Source organism: Lissotriton vulgaris, chromosome 3_1 (assembly GCF_964263255.1).
Source record: "Lissotriton vulgaris chromosome 3_1, aLisVul1.2, whole genome shotgun sequence".
In the NCBI taxonomy this organism is placed as follows: domain Eukaryota; kingdom Metazoa; phylum Chordata; class Amphibia; order Caudata; family Salamandridae; genus Lissotriton; species Lissotriton vulgaris.
In genome coordinates, this window is record NC_141689.1 from 427,252,370 (window position 1) to 427,274,495 (window position 22,126).

General features: G+C 44.5%; 1 protein-coding gene across 5 annotated transcripts in view; it reads right to left on the minus strand.

Moving 5' to 3' along the window:
* Positions 1-2,915: 2,915 nt before the first annotated feature.
* LOC147726593 (interleukin-6 receptor subunit beta-like) overlaps positions 2,916-22,126 on the minus strand; it is a 527,141-nt gene continuing 507,930 nt past the window's right edge. For 4 of the 5 annotated variants that reach the window (XM_086960643.1, XM_086960648.1, XM_086960646.1 and 1 more), the window contains 2 exons: positions 6,694-6,775; positions 3,566-4,967 (listed from right to left, as the gene is read on the minus strand). In XM_086960643.1, coding sequence (XP_086816769.1) covers positions 4,269-4,967; positions 6,694-6,775 — 781 coding nt within the window. In that variant the 3' untranslated portion in view covers positions 3,566-4,268. Of the gene's footprint in view, positions 4,968-6,693; positions 6,776-22,126 lie in introns of all 5 variants that reach the window. The other variant, XM_086960647.1, reaches the window with a different exon arrangement.

Sequence of the window (22,126 nt, forward strand, 5' to 3'; positions counted from 1 at the left end):
TCTTTGTTTGAGGTCAAAGACTAGAAGGACCACAGTGTTCTGAATTAAATGCAGTACTACTGTGATTTTAGATCCAATTTATGTTCTTAGGACTGTGAATGAAATTGTAGACCTGGGTGGGAGGTATAAAAGGGAGAACTCTCATTAGCTAGCTAAACATGAACAGGGAAGTGTGCACCACAGGAAAATACCTCATCTAAAGGAAGTAACATGAAACCGTGTGGGTAGAAGGGACGACAGCCAGGTGGTTTACAGAGAAGCAGGGGACAATATAGCATATGTCTGTCTGTCTTAGGTGAGCTCCAACCCACTACTGCCACTATCTCCTGGTTCTTTGACACCACAAAAGATATTCAGCATTGCTAATGCTGGCATAAGAAATGTTTAACAAAACAATCTTATGTTATTTCTTTCACACTCAAGTTTCTAATGTTATTCTAAAGTGAGCACTCTGTAATACTATATGAAAATTATAAATAACGAAACAGTAAAAAATTAAACAAAACAACATGAATGTTTCCTTACTGTGTAGAACATGAATTACAAATTCAAGGCTAAGGTAGAGCAAACAATATTCTGCTGTGTATCCATGAGCATTTAAATAATGGCACAACTAACCCTCAGGAACTGAACACATCATATATTCTTAAGAATATACATTCTTGTGAGCTATGATTCATGTTTCTCTGCTATCAGAAAAAAAACAATTGTAAAATAAAAGGTGAGCCTGTGCTTGAGAGCACTATAACAATGCACACATGCCACATTCCTTCCTCAACAGTGAAATAACATGATGCTACACTAGAAAGGTTAACTATGATGAACGATTACTTTCGAAAGTGGCGTTTAGTGCTGTATTTGAACATTCCATCTGAAACATGTACCTTCAGGTTCAAAATGTGATCTAAGAGGAAAAATTATTCTGCTCGAAATTCTTTTTTAAAAAAAATATTCTTACAATTCATCGCTGCTTTTAACCAAATCATGTGTAAAGTCTTTCTGTTACGATATATGGTAGAAGATTAACAAAAATGAAAGGGAAGGATTTCTGTACTTGTGTAAAGCACTGTAAGATTTTCCTTCCGTGTATAACCAGGGTACTGCATTTTATGCTAAAATTTCCAAATAAATTCCGCATTGTGAAGCGATAAACTTTCAACCGACCCAGCATCCAATAAGACACTGCATGCATAACTACAGGAGCCTCCAGATCTCCTTGGTAACACTGCTGTCACATTCCACGTTTCTACATCAGGCTGATTGCATCAAACTGATGTTCCAGTTTTCAACTGGATATAACCACACTTAAAACAGAAAGTGGCATTAAGATAGTGCTTCAACATGGAGTATGAGGTAGAAAAGCAGCAGTTAACATATCTAAAAGTCACATATGTAAACCAATAACCAGCAAACCTAAAGTAAATACTTGACAAAACTAAATATCGTTAAAAAGTAGGTCCGGAGGAAAATAAGAAATTAGTCACCATTTAAAATTTTCATGAAGCACATGCAAAGACTATAATAATAGATTTCATCAATTGTATAAAGTTACTTTACGATTAAACTGAGCCCAGATAAGAAAAGTGTTAATTTGAAGGCTGATAACTGCTGCCCTTTCTGAAAAAATAAATATTTAGCAAAAAAACAAAAAACAGCACAGCCAATAACAGGGGGATACCCACAATTCGAGAAATAGGACTCCGCTTGAGAACTTCTCGATTTAATAGGCTGACCAACAGATTATTTTTGCCTACTCAGGGAAACAAGTGTTGCAGGTTCTGGAACCTCTTTAAGAAAATTGTTTGAACTGATGAGTTTAAAACAAAGCTTGGCAATTGGTAAATACAATAAGAGTGGTAAATGCCTTTATTCTAATAAAATCTTGCTTGACCAGTTCAAGAAGCACTAGGCAAACGTTAAGAGTAGCATTCACACTTACTAAACTACATCCCTATAAAATTTCATATAGACGAAATGGTGATCAAAACTGCACAATTTCAGAGGCTTTTAGATCTTATACCTTATCTACAACGTTCTTAACCCAAGGTATTTTACTGCATATAAATATAGCCACCTCTTTGTCACTGTTTATCTGAATATAACAATAACAGAACTATTTTATCACCCCCGTCATAATTATTATCTAGATCGGTGGCAAATAAGGACTTCAATGTATATCACCTTACTTTTGGTGGTGGCAAGTCAAGCAGAGGAGGCGGCGCCTCAAAAGAAGCAGAACGCAGCCTAGGTCAAGGTTGTAATGGCGCAGCCTCTGAGTCGGATAGCACAATGGGCACCTCGTCCCCCAGTGCCGATGGAGTAGGCATTTGCGTTGATGCTCCAGGACCAGGCAAGAGAGTGGCACCAGAGGTAGCGTTGGAATGGGAGAAAAAGGAGACAGTGATGGATTGGAAGGGGCCAACTGGCGCCGAGGGCAACCCTGCCGGCGGTACCCCAGAAGGAAGGCGTCTCTGCTAATTGCAACCCGAAAATGGGCCAGAGGGTATAAGCATAGCCTTGCATCACTATTTGATCTACCTTGGTGTCTGGGACAGCTCTGGAAACTTTGGTTATATGTGGCATGGACTTCGGGAGCAAGATCGAGAGGCATGGTAACAACCCCCCACAGCTTCTCAGGACTGTGAGAGTAGTGGGAAGGGCCAGAGTCCCGGTTGGACTTTTTATGACATTCTTTTCCCTACATACCTGAAGAACTGGAGAGCTATGATGGCCGACTTCGAGAATTACTCTTGGACTTCATAACTGGAAAAAGTCCACGGCAGAACCTTCGACTTGGACTGACCTCGTTGCTAAGTTTTCCAACGCATGGTGACATAATTTCACCTCGCGGTCTAATATGGCCTTCGGGTTTACCAATGAGCAGTCACTGCAGGCCTTTAAAATTATAGCTGAACCCCAGGCAAACCCAATGAGGATCTGTCACAAACACTTGTTTGCAGCAGTCCTTAGAGGTTATTACGAGGAGAGGACAATTCCCTTACACACTAGATTTACAAAAAGATTTTATGAGGTAAACTGGTCTCTGATTAAAGATAGGTAGCTATTAATCCAGGTCCAATGGTGCAGAAAGCAACAGACTGATGTCAGTGCACTGGGGAGGCATTTACATAGGTCCCACACGTAACTTCTGGAGCAAAACGTCACCACATGCCAACAGGCTGAGATATGCTCAAAGGTTTCCGGGTCTAGTCTGACGCCAGGGGAACATTCAAAAGGTGAGGAATCTGCAGTTAGAAGTATCTATTAGAAAAAAGTAATGTATCCACATGTTTTTGTTTCCATTACATCAACGTATATACACACAACCTGAAAAAAAACACATATCTATCTCTCTCTCAATGTGTGTGTATATATATATATATATATATATATATATATATATATATATATATATATATATACATATATATATATATATATATATATATTTCTTTGGCTGACCACTTAGGAAGGCACATCTAGTGAAACTGAATACAAAGGGCAATTAAACGACTATTTGTTCCTAAATTCTAATTATATGACCATATGTGATCGGTTTGGAACTAATAAGAATGTAATTTAAGCAATAGTAGACAATACAGAAGGCTTCATTCTAGAAGAGTGTTACATGTCTTGAGGTTGTATACCTTCAGCTAAGGAATTACAGCAAAATTCACTCCACCTACACTGGAAAATATTTAAGATGTGACGAGCATTGTATAAAGAAAAAACTTTTTGTTATTAAAATTAGAAATATTCTTGAACACCTGAAATGTTAGGCTTCCAAAACTGTGGCACAACATCAAGCACCCATAAAACTCCTTTGTTGATGCTTAGCAGTTTCTTAGCCACACGATAACCGTATAACTAAGTTTCCACACACCATTAATAACATTTAATGTCATTTTTATGCTACTGAAATTTAACTGTGTGCCAACGGTAGTTTAGATTAGAAAGTTTCTCCACTGTCCGAACCAGGTTTCTTACCATTTTAAAAACGTGGGTAAGTAAATCTTTGGTTCAATAAAAGTCAGTTTTGTTATAAATGCAATAAAAGCACAAATCAAATATTACAAAGTAAAGCAAGGCAGTCTGTGTAGTGCTTCCAGTGAAATACTTTGTGGTTCGGGACTGGCAATCTTTTCCCATGTTCTTGAAATACTTGGAGGTAACACTTGTCCAGTTAAAGGGAAGAACAATAAAACATTAAGTGTTGAAATAAAAGGCCAACCAACAGTCAAAGTAGTTGGTGTGTCTGTCACATTTCTTCACTGCGGCATGTATCCACCCTTCCTTACAATCTGTGGTAGGTAACTTTTTGTCTCCTCGCATGCAGCTGAATTTGAGTCCATTGTTTCACAATCCACCGCCACTTCCCCTCCAGCAAGTGAATCATTTCCTGTGGGGCCTTCAAGCAACTCCTCCACTGGCAAAACACTATGATGTCCAGCAAGAGCATCCTTGTTTAGCGACATCTGTCCTTGAGACAGTTCCCTTTGTGGCCCTTCTAGGCTCCTTTCATCTTGGCCACAGTTTTGTTTAAAATACGGGCTACTCTGAAGCTTATATGCACTCCCTTCTGGAACTTGCTGGTCATCTGGCTTTTCTTCTGATTCAAGCAGTGGCTGTGTTGATTCTGACCTTGAGAATGAATGTGCAGGAAGGCCAGGCTTCTGGTCTCTGTAACCAGTGAGAACGACGGTTGAATATTGTACAGTGCTGGAGGTGGTCTGTGCAGATTCACTATCCTCGCTGTCGGAGACACTCTGTCGAGGAGATGACATACCCGACGACCCTCCTATGCCACTGCTGTGCCCTTCAGAGGTACTCATTTCCTTTTTCAGAAGGTCCAATGGCTTCATGTCCTGCTCTGAAAATGATTTTTTGTCATCTGCTGTAATTTCAACCACACTGACATCTGTAAAGCTTTCTTCTGGGTAGGCCGGATTCTTTGAGCTGAAGTTGTGCTGCATACAAAACAACACAAATTAGTATTTCAAGCAATGGTACACTGATATTTGTTATGTAAATTCGTATGGAGACTTTAACGAACAAGAAACAAGCAGAGAATGGCATCGGGATGCTGTGCATTACATTACTGTAATATATATTAGAAAATCAGATTAAAGGATACAAAATGACAGGAGTTGAATCCTGAATACAAAAACATTTAATTTTCCATCCAAAAAAGCCTGCTATAATTAACAAAAAAATAAATCAAAACAATATTCAACACAATATATTTGATAAGATTTCTGTAAAAACAATCAGCATTTAGTTGAGAGAAAATGTTGAGACTTTCTGGTATAACACGTTGCATATTCTTAACTTTATAAGAATACATTTACAAAATATACAAAATGAAAAACAAGAGGAAATTCATCAAAGAAATGAGAATTAAAAAAAGTATAATAAAAGCTGATGTCTCCAGTACAAAAATTATGCTGAATTAGAGGATCATGGAGTATGAGTTTCAGCCATTAGGGAACAACTTAATTCTGAAGTATTTACAGCCCATTTCGCATAGGCGCATTAAACCATTACAGCTATCTTGAGCACACGTAGGGATCGTGAAGGCAAATGGTGAAGCTCATGAAAGATGGCTGTTACAAACTTAAAAGTCACAATATGAGAAGCAACTTTTTGTACTTACTGAATGTATTTAGCAATAGAAATAGAAGCTCCAAATACAACAAAAAACTACCACTGATATAACTGAAAAAAGCCAAAATGGTGCTACTCTTGGAGTGGTGTGGCTCACTGGTTAGAGGCGGCAGACCCGAAAGCAGAGGTCGGCCCGGGACCAGGGTTCGATTCCCGACGCGGCAGGGTCTTGAGCCATGGTCAGCGGACTCGATAATTCTCGCGTTGGTGCCTACTCCAACCATGGGTATACAGCGCCGGGACGCCCCTTTGCTGGGGCAGCTGTGCGCTTTACAAGTATACAACATTAACTCTTACGGCCTTATCTCTATGAGTCTCAGAGTCACTGACCAAGGCAGAATCAGATTATGGGATTAAACAGTCAATATGGGTGGCAGTCTGGTAAGACAACATGTGCATAAGATCCCACTTATGGAAACTTGAATCCAGTGGGCAAAAGAATGTCAGAGGGAAATCCAGCTTGAACTGAATTTAAGTTTGGGAGTAGAGAGGCGATCATTTTATAGAGAAATCATTCTTTAGGTGCATGGAATCACATTTCCAAAAGGGTGATTCTTTACTTAAACTAAAAGATTGTTTCATGGATGACATTGAAGGCTACTCTACAGTGTCATTTAAGAGGGCTTTCTATCAACAATATAGGAATTAATTGGTTTTATTTAGAGACCCTAATGGCGCAGAGGAACTTGGTGGGATTGCGATTTGAGCAACTGCTGTACCAAGAAAAGTAGAACATCTGCTCTGTATAACTCGAAGCAATGAGGTTTACCTTTTGTATGGTGTTCTCCATAGTGTACAGAGGGTGCAGAATGACTATCTCTTAGCTAGGGGCTAAACTGTTAATTATTAATCCTGGATATATGTTTAAGATCAGAAAGAGGCTTAGTTTAAGAGAACAGAATGACTTACTTAGGGAGAATGTCAAAAGGAAGAAAGAATGTGAGTGAAGGATGCACATTAGAATTTTTGTTATTTGGACTAAAGACTGTATGCAAACAACTTATTAAAAGAAACTGAAAAATGACATACCCGAGTGGGAGTATGAGGCGACAACTTTACTATTGTGCTTTTTGAAGGATCAGGTATATTTGGCCAAATATACTTTTTTATCCTGTAAGAAAAAAAAATATCAATGACAAAAAAGCATAGAAATGACTAATTGACCATGATTTTATAATAGTAAAACTATTTAACCAAAATTAGAAATATAATTGATTTCATTTAATAATGCAAAATCTGTTTTCAATTTTCTTTCGAAGTAAGACAGCTTAAGAGGGTGATTTATGCAGGCCATACAAATTAAACACATTCTATATATTTCAAATAGTTCCCTAACACAAACAATATAAGAAAACAAACTATAAATTAACATACGGTCAAATTGAAATCTCACCTCGGACAGAAAACCCTATTTCTGACCATAGATTGAATTATTTCCTTAAACCACCTTCAGATCGGAGAACCTAAATAACAACTATTTTTTTCAGAACAAATTTTTTATTGTTTTCTTGAGAGAGATTGCAAATAAACCACAGTACTCCGAACACCGGAGGGGCTGTGAGCATAAAAACAAAATGCACAGAATAGCAATCAATACAATCGTTCAATGAAGGATATTTACGACATCTCTACTATCCCCCTATCCCGTATTAACTACGCCCTCCCGGATCCCACCCTAACCCTTTGCACCCTTTGCACGATGTCCTCACAGGTCCAAGCAATAAAATAACTATGAAACAGGCAATGCATACTCTCCTCCACCCAGGTTCTTAAAGCATCTGTTCTGTATCCACATCACGCTGTGCTGGCAGTTCCAGCCACAATCCCCTGTACTCCGCCCATCTCTTCCATATTTTGTAGTGCTTTCTGGGGCAACCTCGGGCCTCAAACACTGGACGTTCCAGCCCCATACAGTAATCTAATCCTTTTTTCCACACTACCACAGGGGGGGGCCCTGGGGTCTTTCCAGGCGCGGGCCACATCCCTCTTGGCCATGGTAAGGCCAAGGAGCAGTAAATGTTGTTTATAAATGTTGCCACCCACTTGTTCCATTACATGGAGAAGGCCCAGCTGTGGTGTACGGGGGAGCTCCCAGCCCAATACTTCTGCCAAACAGTCCCAAACACCTGTCAAGAATCTCTCCAGTGCTCCACAGGACCATACTGTATGTAGGAAAGTGCCCACCTCCCGACCACATCTCAGACATTCAGGGGACACAATCAAGCCCGCTTGCCACAGCCTCTCTCTAGTATAGTATGCTCTATGTAGATATTTAAATTGGATGAATCGTAATCCTACGGCAACGGCCGCACCTCTAGGAGCAGCAAGGGCCTCCCTCCAAACCCTTTTCTTCTAGCACACCCACATCTCCCTTTCATGTGGCCCGCAGCTTATCAAGAGAGGAGGAGCAGTGTGTAACCAAGGATTGGTAGATGCGGGATATTTTCTTATCCTCTAATTCACCCATAAATACCTTAACTTCCAGAGGGCTGAATTCGGGTAAGGAGTCTAGTCTCTCCAGGTAAGGAGAGATGGCATGTCGGAACTGCAAGTATTTAAAGAACTGGGTCTGGGGCATACTATACTCGTCCCTCAGCTCCTGGAATGATTTTAAGGTTGTGCCTTTCATTACGTGGCTCAACGCCGAAATCCCTATTGCGTCCCAGCCGCAGAACCCCTGTAAAGATGCCAGAGCCGGTAGGCAACCGTTTCGCCACAATGGAGTCTCCGCGGTCAGTCTGTTACACCATCCCATGCGGTGAAGCGCCTGCCTCCAGATCTGGAAGACCACCGGGAGCCTCTTCCTCTTACCAGCCGAGTACAATACTGTACGTAGGGTGTCCGGTTCCATCAGGTACCTCTCCAGGGCATAAGCTGGATCACCCCGATCCCCGTACCATCACTCATTCAATACCAACAGGTGGGACGCCTGATAATAGGACAGGACATCCGAAGACCCCAAGCCGCCGCAATATGTGGAGAGGAAGCAGGTACGGAGTGCCACTCTCACCGCACCCCCAGCCCAGAGGAACTGGCCCAGCGCCGAATTGACCTGGCGAAACCACTGCGGTGATATGGGGTAGTGGTGGTTCTGTAGTTGATAGAGTAAGCGTGGGAGGGCCACCATCTTGAAAATGGCCGAGCGGTCATAGAGATTCAGGGGCATACGGGACCATGTTTTCATTTCCGTCCGGACCCGGTCCCAGACAGGAATGACATTGCGCTCCCACGAGACTCCAGGTATGTCAGTCAGAAACACCCCAAGATTCCTAAGGCCCCCAGTCGCCCCGTGCAAACCCAATGCCCAGGCACCCAGCTTCGTACTGTCCTCAAGTGTCCACAGTGTGGACTTCCGCACATTTAGATTGAGCCCCGATACCTCCCCAAACACCCGCATAATTTCCAGGACCCTCGGTCCTGACCTGTTGAGGTCCGTGAGGTAGAAAAGCACGTCATCCGCGTAGAGCGCGATCCTGTCCGATGGCCCGGCCTCCCATTCAAAGCCCTCATCTGCGCGTCTATGCGCACCCACGCCGCCAAGGAATCCATGGCAAGGGCGAACAGGTACGGCGAGAGGGGACACCCCTGTCGGGTGCCCCTTATGATAGGAAAGGCGCTGGATACTGCCCCAGCCACTCTTATTGAAGCCGTCAAGTCGGTATACAGCAGTCGTATTTATTTTATTTATTTTGAAAGTTTTATATAGCGCGAACAAGATCTTTGCAGATATCAGAGCGCTTTACAGGGGGAGATGAAGTAATAGCATGTAGCAGTTGAGGTAGTTAGGTACAATATGCATAGTTACATAGGTAGGTCAAAGAAAAACCGGAGGTAGATCATAGGTGAGGTAGTGTCAGTACAAGGTACATAGTCAAACCGTTGCGCCAATAATATAAAAGTACAAAAGTATGCATATACTTATTTAAACGTGCTGCAAGTGTTTTTGGAGATAACATAAAGGTGGGCATAGTTGAGGTAGGTGCGTGCAGGATGTAAAGTCACACAGGTGCATCAGTAGTACAAAAGTAGGGATGGTTGAGGTGGTGTAGGTACAGTGTGCAAGTCAGACAGGTGCGTCAGTAGTACATCAAAATACAAAGAGGGAACATATACAATCAAATAAGTCAGAATACCAGTGGTACAAGTAGTACAAAGAGGGAACATATACAATCAAATAAGTCATAATACAAATAGTACTAGTAGACCAAGGGGTCAGGCCGGTATTACGGAGCGGATTCATGAGAGATACAGGTTAATAGATCATGTGTATTTAGCCATGAGGATCGCTTTTACTTCTTTCTTAAACAGTTTGTTGGAGGAGATGAGCCTGGTTTCAGGAGGCAGTGAGTTCCAGATCCTGGGCGCCATTCCTGAAAAGGAGCGTTTATAGGTTTTTTCCTTTCTGAATCTTCGAGGTTTCAGCAGAAGATTGTTTGTGCTTCTAGTAGTTCTAGAGCCACCCGAGATTGTCAGCTTTTGAGTGAGGTAGCTGGGCGAGTTGTGGTGTACAGCCTTGTGAGTCATGCAGGCGATTTTCAGATGTATTCTGGCTTCAAAAGGCAGCCAGTTCAGGGATTTAAAGTCAGGGGAGATATGCGAGTGTTTTTTTGAGCCAGTGATGAGTCTCGCTGCAGCGTTAAGGGACGCTCTAAGGGGTGCCGTAGTTGTTAGTGGGAGCCCGCAGAGGGCGGTGCTTCCGTATTCTATGTGCGGGATGACTATAGATTGTACTGCAGTTTGGAAGTCTTTGGCTGGAAGGAAGGCTTTAAGTTTCCTCAAGGTATTGATTTGGAAGTTCGCTCCTTTGGTTGCCTTGCTGATGTGCTGCTGCATGTTGAGATTGGCATCAAGTGTTATGCCTAAGGATTTTGCTGAGTCTACGACGGTAGGTTGTACATTTAAAGCTGTTAACTGCTTAAGCCATGTTTGAGCCGTGGAGATTTTTGCGGGAGGAGAGATCAGGAGGAACTCAGTCTTCAGGGCATTGAGTTTGAAGTGATTCTCTGCAAGCCAGGACTGGGTGTTTCTGATCGTGGTGTTCAGAAGCATGATGTCCTTGGGGGATTGTATTTTGAGATAGAGTTGGGTGTCGTCGGCATACATGTGGAAGTGAACATTGGATGTCTGTAGCAAAGTAGTGAGAGGTTCCATAACTAGGTTGAACAGTGTAGGGGAGAGGGAGGATCCTTGTGGGACGCCTAGTGATACAGGTACCGGAGAGGACATCAGGTTGTTGCTTTTGAATCTTTGTGAGCGGTTGTGTAGAAAGGAGGTGAACCACTTGAGAACAGTCCCTGAGATGCCCATTCTTGTGTTTAGCAGTTCGAGTAAGTTCTCATGTTTAACTGTGTCGAATGCTGAGGAGAGATCCAGAAGGATGAGGAGGCAGGTTTCGTTTTGGTCTAGGATTTGGAGGGCGTCGTCCACTATGTGCGTCATGGCTGTTTCGGTACTGTGCCCTGCACGGAAGCCTGATTGATGAGCGTTGAGGAGATCAAACTTGTCTATGTGTTTAGTCAGTTGTAGCTGTACGCATTTTTCCAACAGTTTGGCGAGGGTGGGAATATTTGTATTAGGGCGGTAGTTGTTTAGATCAGTGGGGCCTGCTGTTGTTTTTTTTAGTAGAGGTGTGACTTGTCCGACTTTGAGGGCATCAGGGATGGATCCTTGTTGAAGAGAGCTATTGATGATTTTAGTCCAGAGTGGGAGGAGCAAAGGGGTAAAGTCTTTTACAGCGCTTGCAGGAAGGGGGTCAGTTAGGTGATTGGATGGTTTCAGGGTGCTGAGCAATCTGCCAATTTCTTCTTCGGAGTAGGTGCTAAAGGATGACCATGTAGCGTTGTTCTTTGGTTCAGGCGCTGCTGTGAGTTGGGGGTTGGAGTAAAGGATTGCGTCATTGAGGAGATCGCTTCTTATGTTGTCGCTTTTTTGGTTAAAGAAAGCAGAGAATTCTTCACAGGAAGGTGTAATGCCCATGGTGCTGATTGTCTGGGGTTGTTTTTTGGATTGTGTTCTGATTGGGCGGTTTTTTGCTTGGGCGAGCTGGAGGCTGAAGAAGTCTGTACGACAAAACCTGGGTCCCAGATTCAGGAGAGGCCGGAGTGCATGCAAGTAAACCCAACTCAATGAGTCAAAAGCTCTATCAATGTCAGCCAGTAGAAGCGCTGCCTGGGTTCCTGTGGCCCGCATCATCTCCATTGGCATCTGAGCACGCCTAATGTTGTGTCTTGTTGCTCTATGCGGCATAAATCCTGCTTGGTCCGGATGGACCAAGTTAGTGATATATGGAAGGAGGCGATTGGCGAGGGCCTTGGCCAATATCCGCGCCTCAACATTTAGAAGCGATATGGGTCTGTATGAAATAACGACTATTTTAATCATTTTATATTATTTCTATTTTTCACTAAATCAAATGCATTACTTTCTCTCTGTGAACAAAAGGAAGGATCTAGTTCAACAATATCCATCTGTATTTAGGAACATCATACATATCTATCATTCAAAGTAAACTTTAATTAAATTCAGTCATACATGTTGATTTTTCAATAATCACTGAACCATTGGAAATTTTAACCCATCATAGTTTCACATTTTAACAACATTTCCAATGCTATTATGTCATCACAAGTTCTGTATTATTGATATATCTTTGAACTGTGGATGTGGAACTTGCAGGTCTGGCAGCCTCGCTATTCTAGAGGATGACAGGCCTCTGTGCTCCAACTCTTCCAGAGCTTCAGTTTGTAGATGTCCCATGCTTTCCCAGGGTATAACAGAGCTTTAAGTTCATAACTATACCTTCATCTCCTAAGGCGTAAAACATGTACTCAGCAACTTTCAAACAATGATCCGTAAAATAGTTGAGAATATTTAGTAAAGCTGGATACCTAACTGTTTTGATTAGAAAGCGCCTTGAGACCCTCGCCGGTATGTAGTGCGCTTTACAAATGATTGATTGATTGATAGTGTCAGAGACTGTAAGGCCTGTCTAACCAGAGGGAAAGCTCTGCTATCTTGGGTCTAAGATTGGGGGATCTACGTAACCTTTTTCCCATCTTCCTCTTTCCAAGTAGATTCAAGATTATGCATCGGAGAATAAATTAAAAAAGGCCAGATATGCCAGCCCATGGAACACCATGAAAGAGCTAACGAGCGTATGTAGCAGACTGCATTACAACCAACTGACAAGACAAATGTTTTACAAAGTCTAGCAGGGTACACATCTCGGAGATTTCCAGGTTGTATATACTCTACAAAGAAACTGGAACAAAATCACCACGGAGCAGATCTCCACATCGCTCCTTCAAACCTCCCCAGCCCTCTCTTCTAACGCCAACGAAGCCGCCTCCAACCTCACCTTTTGGTTATCCAACACCGCCGACACCTTAGCACCACTGAAAAAACGTCAACACAAACTTGGCATCAAGAAGGCCTCATGGTTCAACGATGACCTCAAGAAGTCCAAGAAACTGTGCCGCTCCCTTGAAAAGGCCTGGAAAAAAGACCCATCCACCAGCAACAAGGACGCCTTCAAAAGCGCCATCCGTACTCACCACCAACTGATCCGAAAAGCCAAGAAAACAGCATTCAAGGATCGACTTGACAACAACGCCCACAACAGCAAGGAACTTTTCAACATCGTCAAGGAATTTTCCAACCCCTCGGCCAATTCCAACGACATCACCCCCTCTCAAACCCTCTGCAATTCCCTAGCCTCTTTTTTCCACAACAAGATTGCTGACATCCACAACAGCTTTGACAACCAACCCGGAAGCCAACCCACCCTACCATCAGCTGACCATCTTCCCCCCGTTAACACCCTTAACGCCTGGAACCCAATCTCCACTGAGGACACCATCCGCCTGATGAATTCCATCCACTCTGGATCCCCCACAGACCCATGCCCTCACCACATCTTCAACAAAGCAGACTCCGTCATAGCTCCGCACCTCCGAGACGTCATCAACTGCTCCTTCAACTCCGCTACCTTCCCAGAAGACTGGAAACACGCTGAACTCACCGCCCTTCTGAAAAAACCAACAGCAGACCCCACCGAACTCAAAAACTACCGCCCCATCTCGCTTCTTCCATTCCCGGCCAAAGTCATCGAGAAAGCTGTCAACAACTAGCCCGCCGCCTTCCTCGAAGCCAACAAATCACTCGACCCCTCACAATCTGGCTTCCGAGCCAAACACAGCACTGAGACCGCCCTCATCGCAGCAACAGACGACATTCGAACTCTACTGGACAATGGAGACACAGTCGCCCTCATCCTCCTCGACCTCTCTGCAGCCTTCGACACAGTCTGCCACAGCACCCTTTTACAACGCCTCAGCAACATCGGAATACAAGGAAAAGCACTCGAATGGATTACCTCGTTCCTCACCGGAAGAACTCAGAGAGTCCGCCTCCCACCATTCAAGTCCGAGGCCTCTGAAATCATCTGCGGCGTACCGCAAGGATCCTCACTCAGTCCCACCCTCTTCAACGTATACATGAGCCCCCTCGCGGCCATCGCCCGCCAACACAACCTCAACATCATCTTACGCGGATGACACTCAACTGATCCTATCTCTCACCAAGGACCCCAGCACCGCCAAAACTAACCTACACAAAGGAATGAAAGAAGTCGCCGAATGGATGAAACAAAGCCGTCTGAAACTGAACTCAGACAAAACAGAAGTCCTCATCTTAGGTAAATCCCCCTCTGCATGGGACGACTCCTGGTGGCCGGAAGCCCTCGGAAATGCACCCATCCCGACAGACCACGCACGGAACCTTGGCGTCATCCTGGATTCCTCACTCTCAATGAACAGACAAGTCAGCGCCGTATCCTCTTCCTGCTTTAACATCCTTCGCATGCTCAGAAAAACATTTCGCTGGATCCCCTCCGAAACAAGGAAAACAGTCACCCACGCTCTAGTCACGAGCCGACTGGACTACGGAAACACCCTCTACGCAGGTACCACCGCTAAACTCCAGAAGAAACTACAACGAATCCAAAACGCCTCAGCCAGGCTCATATTAGACATCCCACGCAACGAACACATCTCTGGTCACCTTAAAGACCTCCACTGGCTACCCGTCAATAAGAGGATTACTTTCCGACTGCTTACCCACGCACACAAATCACTCTACGACATCGGACCAGACTGCCTCAACTCTCGACTATCCTTCTACACCCCCTCCCGCCAACTTCGCTCTTCCAGCCAAGCCTTCGCCACTGTACCTCGCATCAACAAGACCACCATGGGAGGCAGATCCTTCTCATACCTAGCTGCCAAAACATGGAACTCACTCCCCGCTTACCTTCGCCTCACCCAGAATCACCTAGCGTTCAGAAAGCAGCTTAAAACATGGATATTTGACAAATAATCCTCCTCCCCTTCCCAAGCGCCTTGAAACCCTCTGGGTATGTAGTGCGCTATATAAATGTTATGACTTGACTTGACATATATGTAAAGAATTAAGCACCGCAAGAAGCCCAAACATGGTTAAGTGAAAAGAGCCAGCAAGCAAAGATCTCCCCTGCCATAATGTGCACTCAAAAACCTATCTCAACCCCTTGTTTCTGACCTTATGTATGAAGGGCAGTGCCTTTATTTTAAATGGAACAACCTTACACCCTTGTATAAGTCTTACTTTGAGATAGATAAATGTGATCTTAACTCTAGATTGTTTTATTCAAAGTGCACGCCAGATAGCATTTCTGTACACGTGTATTAGTTTGAGAAAGTATAGAGTTGTGCATATGTAATGTGAAGGTGCTTCCGTTGGATGCAGGATTTACCAGTAAGTAGTTATTTTCAGAATGGGCTAAATATGTCAGAGAAGAAGCACTTGATAAGAGACCTCTAGTCGCAGATTCCTTACCTTAGAATTATCCCGAGACATCAGACTCAATCCAGAAACTTTTCGGGCAGTACCTTTGTGCATCAGTCGTCGGCGTCGTCGTTCAGCTCTACGTCATCCGTGCCGGATGTGATATGCAGGGATAAGCACCACCCCAGCATGCTGACATCAGCTACTTTTAGCGACCTTTACACACCGGAGGCGCAGAGCCATGAAAGTTACTGGTGTGCAGCACTAAGGACCTCATAAGGGTAGCCTTTGTGAAGAAACCGGTTTAACAGTGGGAAGGATCAGTAAGAAATCTGCGGTTAGGCAGAGTCTCCACCAGAAAAAGCATTACGAAGTTAAGTGGATTGATCATCTGATAGAGACATATTGCCGCAGATTCCTTACCTTAGATTAGATACCCACGCAATTCCTCTCTGGAGGAAGGTCTGCAAACAGATTTAGACCAGGAGGTCCTGGGGGGCTGAACGGTAAAGTGCCCGTAACAATGGACCGGACTTTCCAGGCAGGAGTGTTTAGTGAATGTGTGCAGAGGAATCAAAGTTGCTGCCTAGCAGATACTCAGGACCGGACCTCGCCCAGCTAAAGCACTGGCCGCAGCCTTTGGCGGTGGTGGAATCAGCGTGTAAGCCCTCAGGGGGTGGCTTCTTGACCAGCGTGTAGCAAATTTTAGTCCAGAGAACTAGATGAAGTGAGATGGTCCATTTGCGCATGGTTTTCCTTGCTGCCCCCGACGTACCCAACAAAAAGTTTTTCGTCCACCCGGAACTCTCCAATATGAGCACTGTAGAAGAACAATGTTCTTTTCGGTTCAGTGGACTCTCCCCTCTTCTTTGGAAGGGTGAGGCGGGGCAAAGAAGTTAGGCAACGTGATATGTTGGTTCACATAAAAAGGTTGTCACCACTTTCAGGAGAAAGTAGGCATGGGTTCTTGGAACCAGTTTGTTCGGGTAGAAAGTTGTATAGGAAGGGTGCATGGAAAGTGTTTGGATTTCACTGACCCTCCTGGCTGATGTTAGGCCGCCAGAAAAAACATTTTGATGGCGAGTGCATGGAGTGATTCAACAGAAAAGCCTTTTACCGTGAAAGATTAAAATCTAGAGCACTTCTTTGGCAATCCAAATCGCTGAGTTCAAAATTGAAAGAAAAAAATAATTTACTTGACTGAGGTGGTCCCAAATTTATTCAATCATAAGTTTAAATCATATTATGTCATATGATCATTATTTCATCTGGAAATTCATTCAAATGAAGAGCATCAAAGAGGTATTTGATGATCCATTAGCATATTGCTAGCACGTTGGAAATAAGTCCCCGATGCATTTCGAGCCGTAGCTCTTCTTCAGGGGGAAATATCTCAACGAGGTAAAACCGACTCGCACAAGTATGCCAAAATTCCAGTGACAACATGAAGACCAGTATACACCGGATTATCCTTGGGGTGCAGCGGTTACCCGTTTTTGTCTTAAAGGAGTACATGGAGTGGACAGTTGTGAAGAGATTTGAAATGAGCACACATTAGAAATGTCAAGGCCAGATTGAGGGCCCATTGCGGCATGATGAACTGTAGTGGAGGGAACAAATGTTGGAGTCCCTTTAGAAAATGAGTAACAATGGGTGACTTTGAACAAAAAAATGAGTCCAGAAACCACAAGAATGCCGAAATGGCTGTAAATTAACCTTTGAAATTGTCAAAAGCAAAGGCTTGCTGGGTCAGGAAAAGAATTAACAACAAAACTTGGGATAAGGCTGTGGAAGGGGATAAGGGTGTGAATGGGGTTCAAAATTCTTGAAGACACCAAGTTTATCTTTGTGGTTAATAGGGCCGCTGGTGTAAGATTCATAAAGATGGATTTCTCGATGTATAGCCAAACAGGGGTGTATTCGGCTGGTGGCACTAGCCAGTAAGAGCCTTGTTTTGCCAGAAATGCTGTCTGGTATAGTTTAAAGTCAGCTAGAATGACCCCACCTAATGATTTATCTAATTTGAGTTTTTTTATACTAATTCTTGCCTTCTTCCCTTTCCACAAAAATTTCGAGAGTAAGAAGTCTAGTTTATTGTGGAATTCCTCGGACAATATGAGGGATAGCATAGTGATTAGATAGTTCACTAGTGGGGAGATCAACATCTTGATGGCCTCGATCCTTCCCCACCATGTTATAAATCTAGGTGGCCATGAATCTAGAAGGGTTTTAATTTTCTCTAATGTGATGTCCTCGTTGCGCTGGAGCGCTTCTAGTATAGTACTGCCAAATCCAATCCCCAGGTACTTCATGTATCCTGGTTGCCATGTGAGGCCCGAGTCACTTAGAATTTCACAAGAGATGAGGATATTCAGCGGGGTGACTTCAGATTTATTCCGGTTTAGTTTATATCCGGAGTGGAACGAATATCTTTCTATGGTGGACATGAGTGCTTTGATGGATTCACCTGGATTCTCTGTAACCACAAGAATATCATCTGTGTATGCAGCTATTTTCACTCGAGTGATGAACACAAAGAACACAAAGTCCATCCTATTAAAGATTGACAGAAAGTTGGACATTAGCGTTAATCTAATTTTGAATCCCTCTGGAACAACCACAAAATATTCTATAAGGGAAAAACCTTACACAACGAATCATGGATTATTAAATGTATCTACTAGCCCCATCAACTCTCTAACGGAGCTTACCCTCTTTCCTTCAAAGAAGTACAATCCAAATACAACCTACACTCACTAGAATTCTATGACTTCCTCAAAATAAAATCAGCGGTAAACAAAGCAAAACTTTCAGCATTACCTCCCTCCCGAGCTACCTTTAAAAACATAAACGAGGTCACCATGTATCCTGGATCTACCAACTAATACGACCACAACATTCTACCCTCAATAAGAAACTCACATCCTTTTGGGAATCACATGCCTCTTTTACGATCTTGGAGAGAGATTGGTCCGAAACCTGGAAATCTACCATGAGATATAAGATCAGCCCAACACTCTCCCAGACGAAGTTCTGGTTGCTGCACAGGGCCTTTTGGACACTAGCCAAACTCTACTCCCACAATATTAGGGATGATCCCTTCTGCTGGAATTGCAATGACAAAACAGGAGACCTAGAACACTTATTAATTCAATGCGAATGCGTTATACCCTTCTGGGATAAGGTATTTGACTTCATATCTAAACTTCTCATACTCCCCTAGTAGGCACCTCCCAACACTACTATTCGATTTCCTCAAAGCTGGGTCACTCAAGGAAAATGATAGGGCGCTCCTAGACCTACTCCTAATATCAGCGGTCAAGATTATTCTCAACAACTGGAAAGACACACGCAAAGCTTCCTTTAAATGCTGGCTGAACTGGGTCACCAATCTAAGGGGAGCTGATAATATAACCCTCCAGAACTCACCATGGAAATCTTCCACCAGTCATATGTGGGACACTCTTGACCTCTACTTTTGCTCACACAAACCGCCATGAAGCACATCATCTGTAGCAACTGTCTTCTACACGATCTACTTATGCTAATGTTCATCTTTCCTATGCATGTGCTCCTATGTCACGGGCAGTGACATACTCATAAGGTCTCTACTTAGTGCTAAAGTTCTCCCTGATGCTCAAAGATACACTCATGTTAAAAAATATAGTCGCCTGTGGTGCGATACACTGATACTACTTGTGTTATTCTGAGAGTTTCTGCCATACCATTCTGTTTACTAGTAACTTCTTCTGACCATGTAATTATTGCTTTGTATCCAATGTTTATTTCTGTATTTCTATCCCTTATGTCCCTCATTTGATGTATTGTAAGTATGATTCTATTGGAAACAATCAATAAAACTTTTTGAAATTAAATTAACATTCTTGAAGACACACCATGACACACATTTGTCCGTAACGGCAGGCGAATACTGTCTTGCGTGCAAGAAAGGACAACTTCAGAACCCAAAAATCTTGGCTAATGATGTATTCTATATTTTAATAAGATTCTGTGCCCCTCCCCTTGAGGGCTTAATTGACACCCCTCACACAGTAATTCAACACAATTATGTTAATTCACAGGTGATATCTTGAAGCAAGTTATATTTTCAATGACCCTTCAAATCATCTCCCTCCCCAGGACTGTCCATGGAAAAAAAGACACAAGCCTTTCTTGCGCCGTATCGGAGTCGGGTATGGTTATGGGGTTGGCATAGTTGGCACCAGGAATGGGGGCACTGGAGCAGGCTCCAAGGAAGGTTGTTGTCTAGCAGGTGAAGCCACTCCATGTCCAACACCCGCCCCAAGAGACCTGACCAGTGCAGAGAGTGAATCAAGTGGGGGAAAACCATGGGGCTCAAAAGCTCTCCAGAGGTGTTGGTTTGCCAAAATATAAAGTACATGGCCTCATAAAACTCCTTGAGTTGGGCGGGGGTCACACTGAAGCTCTGGTAGGTGCTGAGCAGATTCAGATATGGAGTCTGTGGTGGAAGCGTGAAAATGGGGCCTCAATTTGTGTTGTTCTCGTGCTTATCTCAAAACGTTGACTAGCATGCTGTAGCTGAAGAGAACTTAGACTTTTCTTTCTGTGGCACTTACACAACAATCAATCAATCAATCAATCAGGGGTTTATAAAGCGCACTATTCACAAGTGAGGGTCTCAAGGCACTAGGAGGGGGGCGGGGTGCAGCTCCAGCTCAGTTGAAGAGCCAGGTCTTGAAGTCCTTCCTGAAGATGTGCAGGGTCGAGGAACACCTGATGTTTACCGGGAGCTTGATCCAGGTCTTTGCTGCGAAGTAGGAGAAGGCTCTTCCACCAGCTCTGCTTCTTCGGATGCGGGGGGTCTCTTCCAGGGCGAGGTCAGCGGAGCGGAGGTTTTTCTTGGGTACATGGAAGGAGACTCTCTTGTGGAGGGATTTGTAGACGCGGGTGAGTAGCTTGAAGGTAACTCTTCTTGATGGGGAGCCCGTGGAGGTCTCTTAGGGGTTGTGTCATGTGCTCGTGTCGTGGTCTTCCTAGGACGAGTCTGGCGACGGTGTTCTCGATGGTTTGGAGTGTGTGTAGAAGAGTTCTGTTGATTCCGGCGTAGAGGGCGTTGCCGTAGTCCAGTCTACTGGTTATGAATGCGTGGGTGACAGTCCTTCTGCATTCAGGGGGGTCCATTTGAAGGTCTTGCGTAGGATGCGTAGGCAGTTGAAATCGTTGGAGGCGACGGAGTTGATCTGGCGGGTTATGGTGAGGGAGGAGTCGAGGATTATTCCGACGTTCCGTGCGTGGTCTGTAGGGGTGGCTGGAGGGAGTCTGATCTGAGTTCTGCCAAAGAGGAAGGATTGGATCCAGTTGAGGGCGTAACCTTGTATCCCTGCGTCATGGAGTCTGGCTGCTAGAGCGCGATGTGAGACAGTGTCAAAGCTGCGGAGAGGTCCAGCAGGATGAGGGCTGCGGTGTGTCCCTGGTCGAGTATCATGCAGATGTCGTCAGTGGCGGCGAGGAGGGCGGCCTCGATGCTGTGGTTGCTGTAGAATCCAGACTGGGAGGCGTAGAGGATGGAGTTGTCCTCGATGAAGGCGGTCAGCGGGGCGTTTATGAGTCTCTCGGTGACTTTGGCAGCGAAGGGGAGGAGAGAGATGGGCCGGTAGTTTTTAAGGTCTGTCAGATCGGCCGTGGGTTTCTTAGGGAGGGGTTTAACCTCTGCCCACTTCTAGTTGGCTGGGAAGGTGCCTGATCTTAAGGAGGAGTTGATGGCTTGGCCTAATTCGGGTGCGATGGCGGCCGTGTGGAAGATGTGCTGTGGGCAGGTGTCCGTGGGGGCTCCTGAGTGGGTCTTCTTCATTGTCGAGGTAATGTGTTCGGTGGTAGCGGGCGTCCAGGTCGTGATGGTGGGCTTGTCGACGGCGGTGGGGAGGGGGGTGGTGTCCGTGGTCTGTTCGCTGAAGTTGTCGTAGAGGGCCTTGATCTTCAAATGGAAGTAGGAGCTGAGCTTGTTGCAGAGTTCCTGGGAGGGAGTGACGTCTGCGACTTCGCTGGGGGGTTTAGCGAAGTGCTATATTACGCTGAACAGTTCTTTGGCATTGGTTGCATTTGTGAGGATTTTGTTCCTGATGAAGGTCCGTTTGGTGTGTCTGATTTGCTGGTGGTATCACTTCAGGGCACTCCTGTGGGTGTTCAGGTCTTCCGCGGTTTTCTGGTTTCGCCAGGTTTTCTCGAGACATCTGCAGGTGCGCCTGGCTTCTTGTAGTTCAGTGGTGAACCAGACGGCCTTCAGGGGGCGTTGCTTGGCGGGGTGGCGCGAGCTTGTCGGCGCAGCAGGTGACCCAGGGGTGAAATTCTTTGGCTGCGGAGTTTGTGTCGGTCGTGGTGCAGGGGGGGTCTCGGAGGAGGGTGGTGTTGAGGTTTTCCTTTGTGATCTTGCTTCGTGGCGGGCGCAGGGTGGGCATGGGTGCGATGGTGGTGTTGAAGGTGAAATGTAAGCAGTGGTGGTCAGTCCAGAGGGGCTGGGTGATGTGGCTGAAACAGATGTTAGTCCCTCCTGTGAAGATGGGGTCGAGGGAGTGTCCAGCTCTGTGAGTGGGAGTGTTAGCGTGCTGCTTCAGTCCGAGATTGTCAAGAAGGGTGGTAGAGTCGGGGTTGCTGTGGTTGT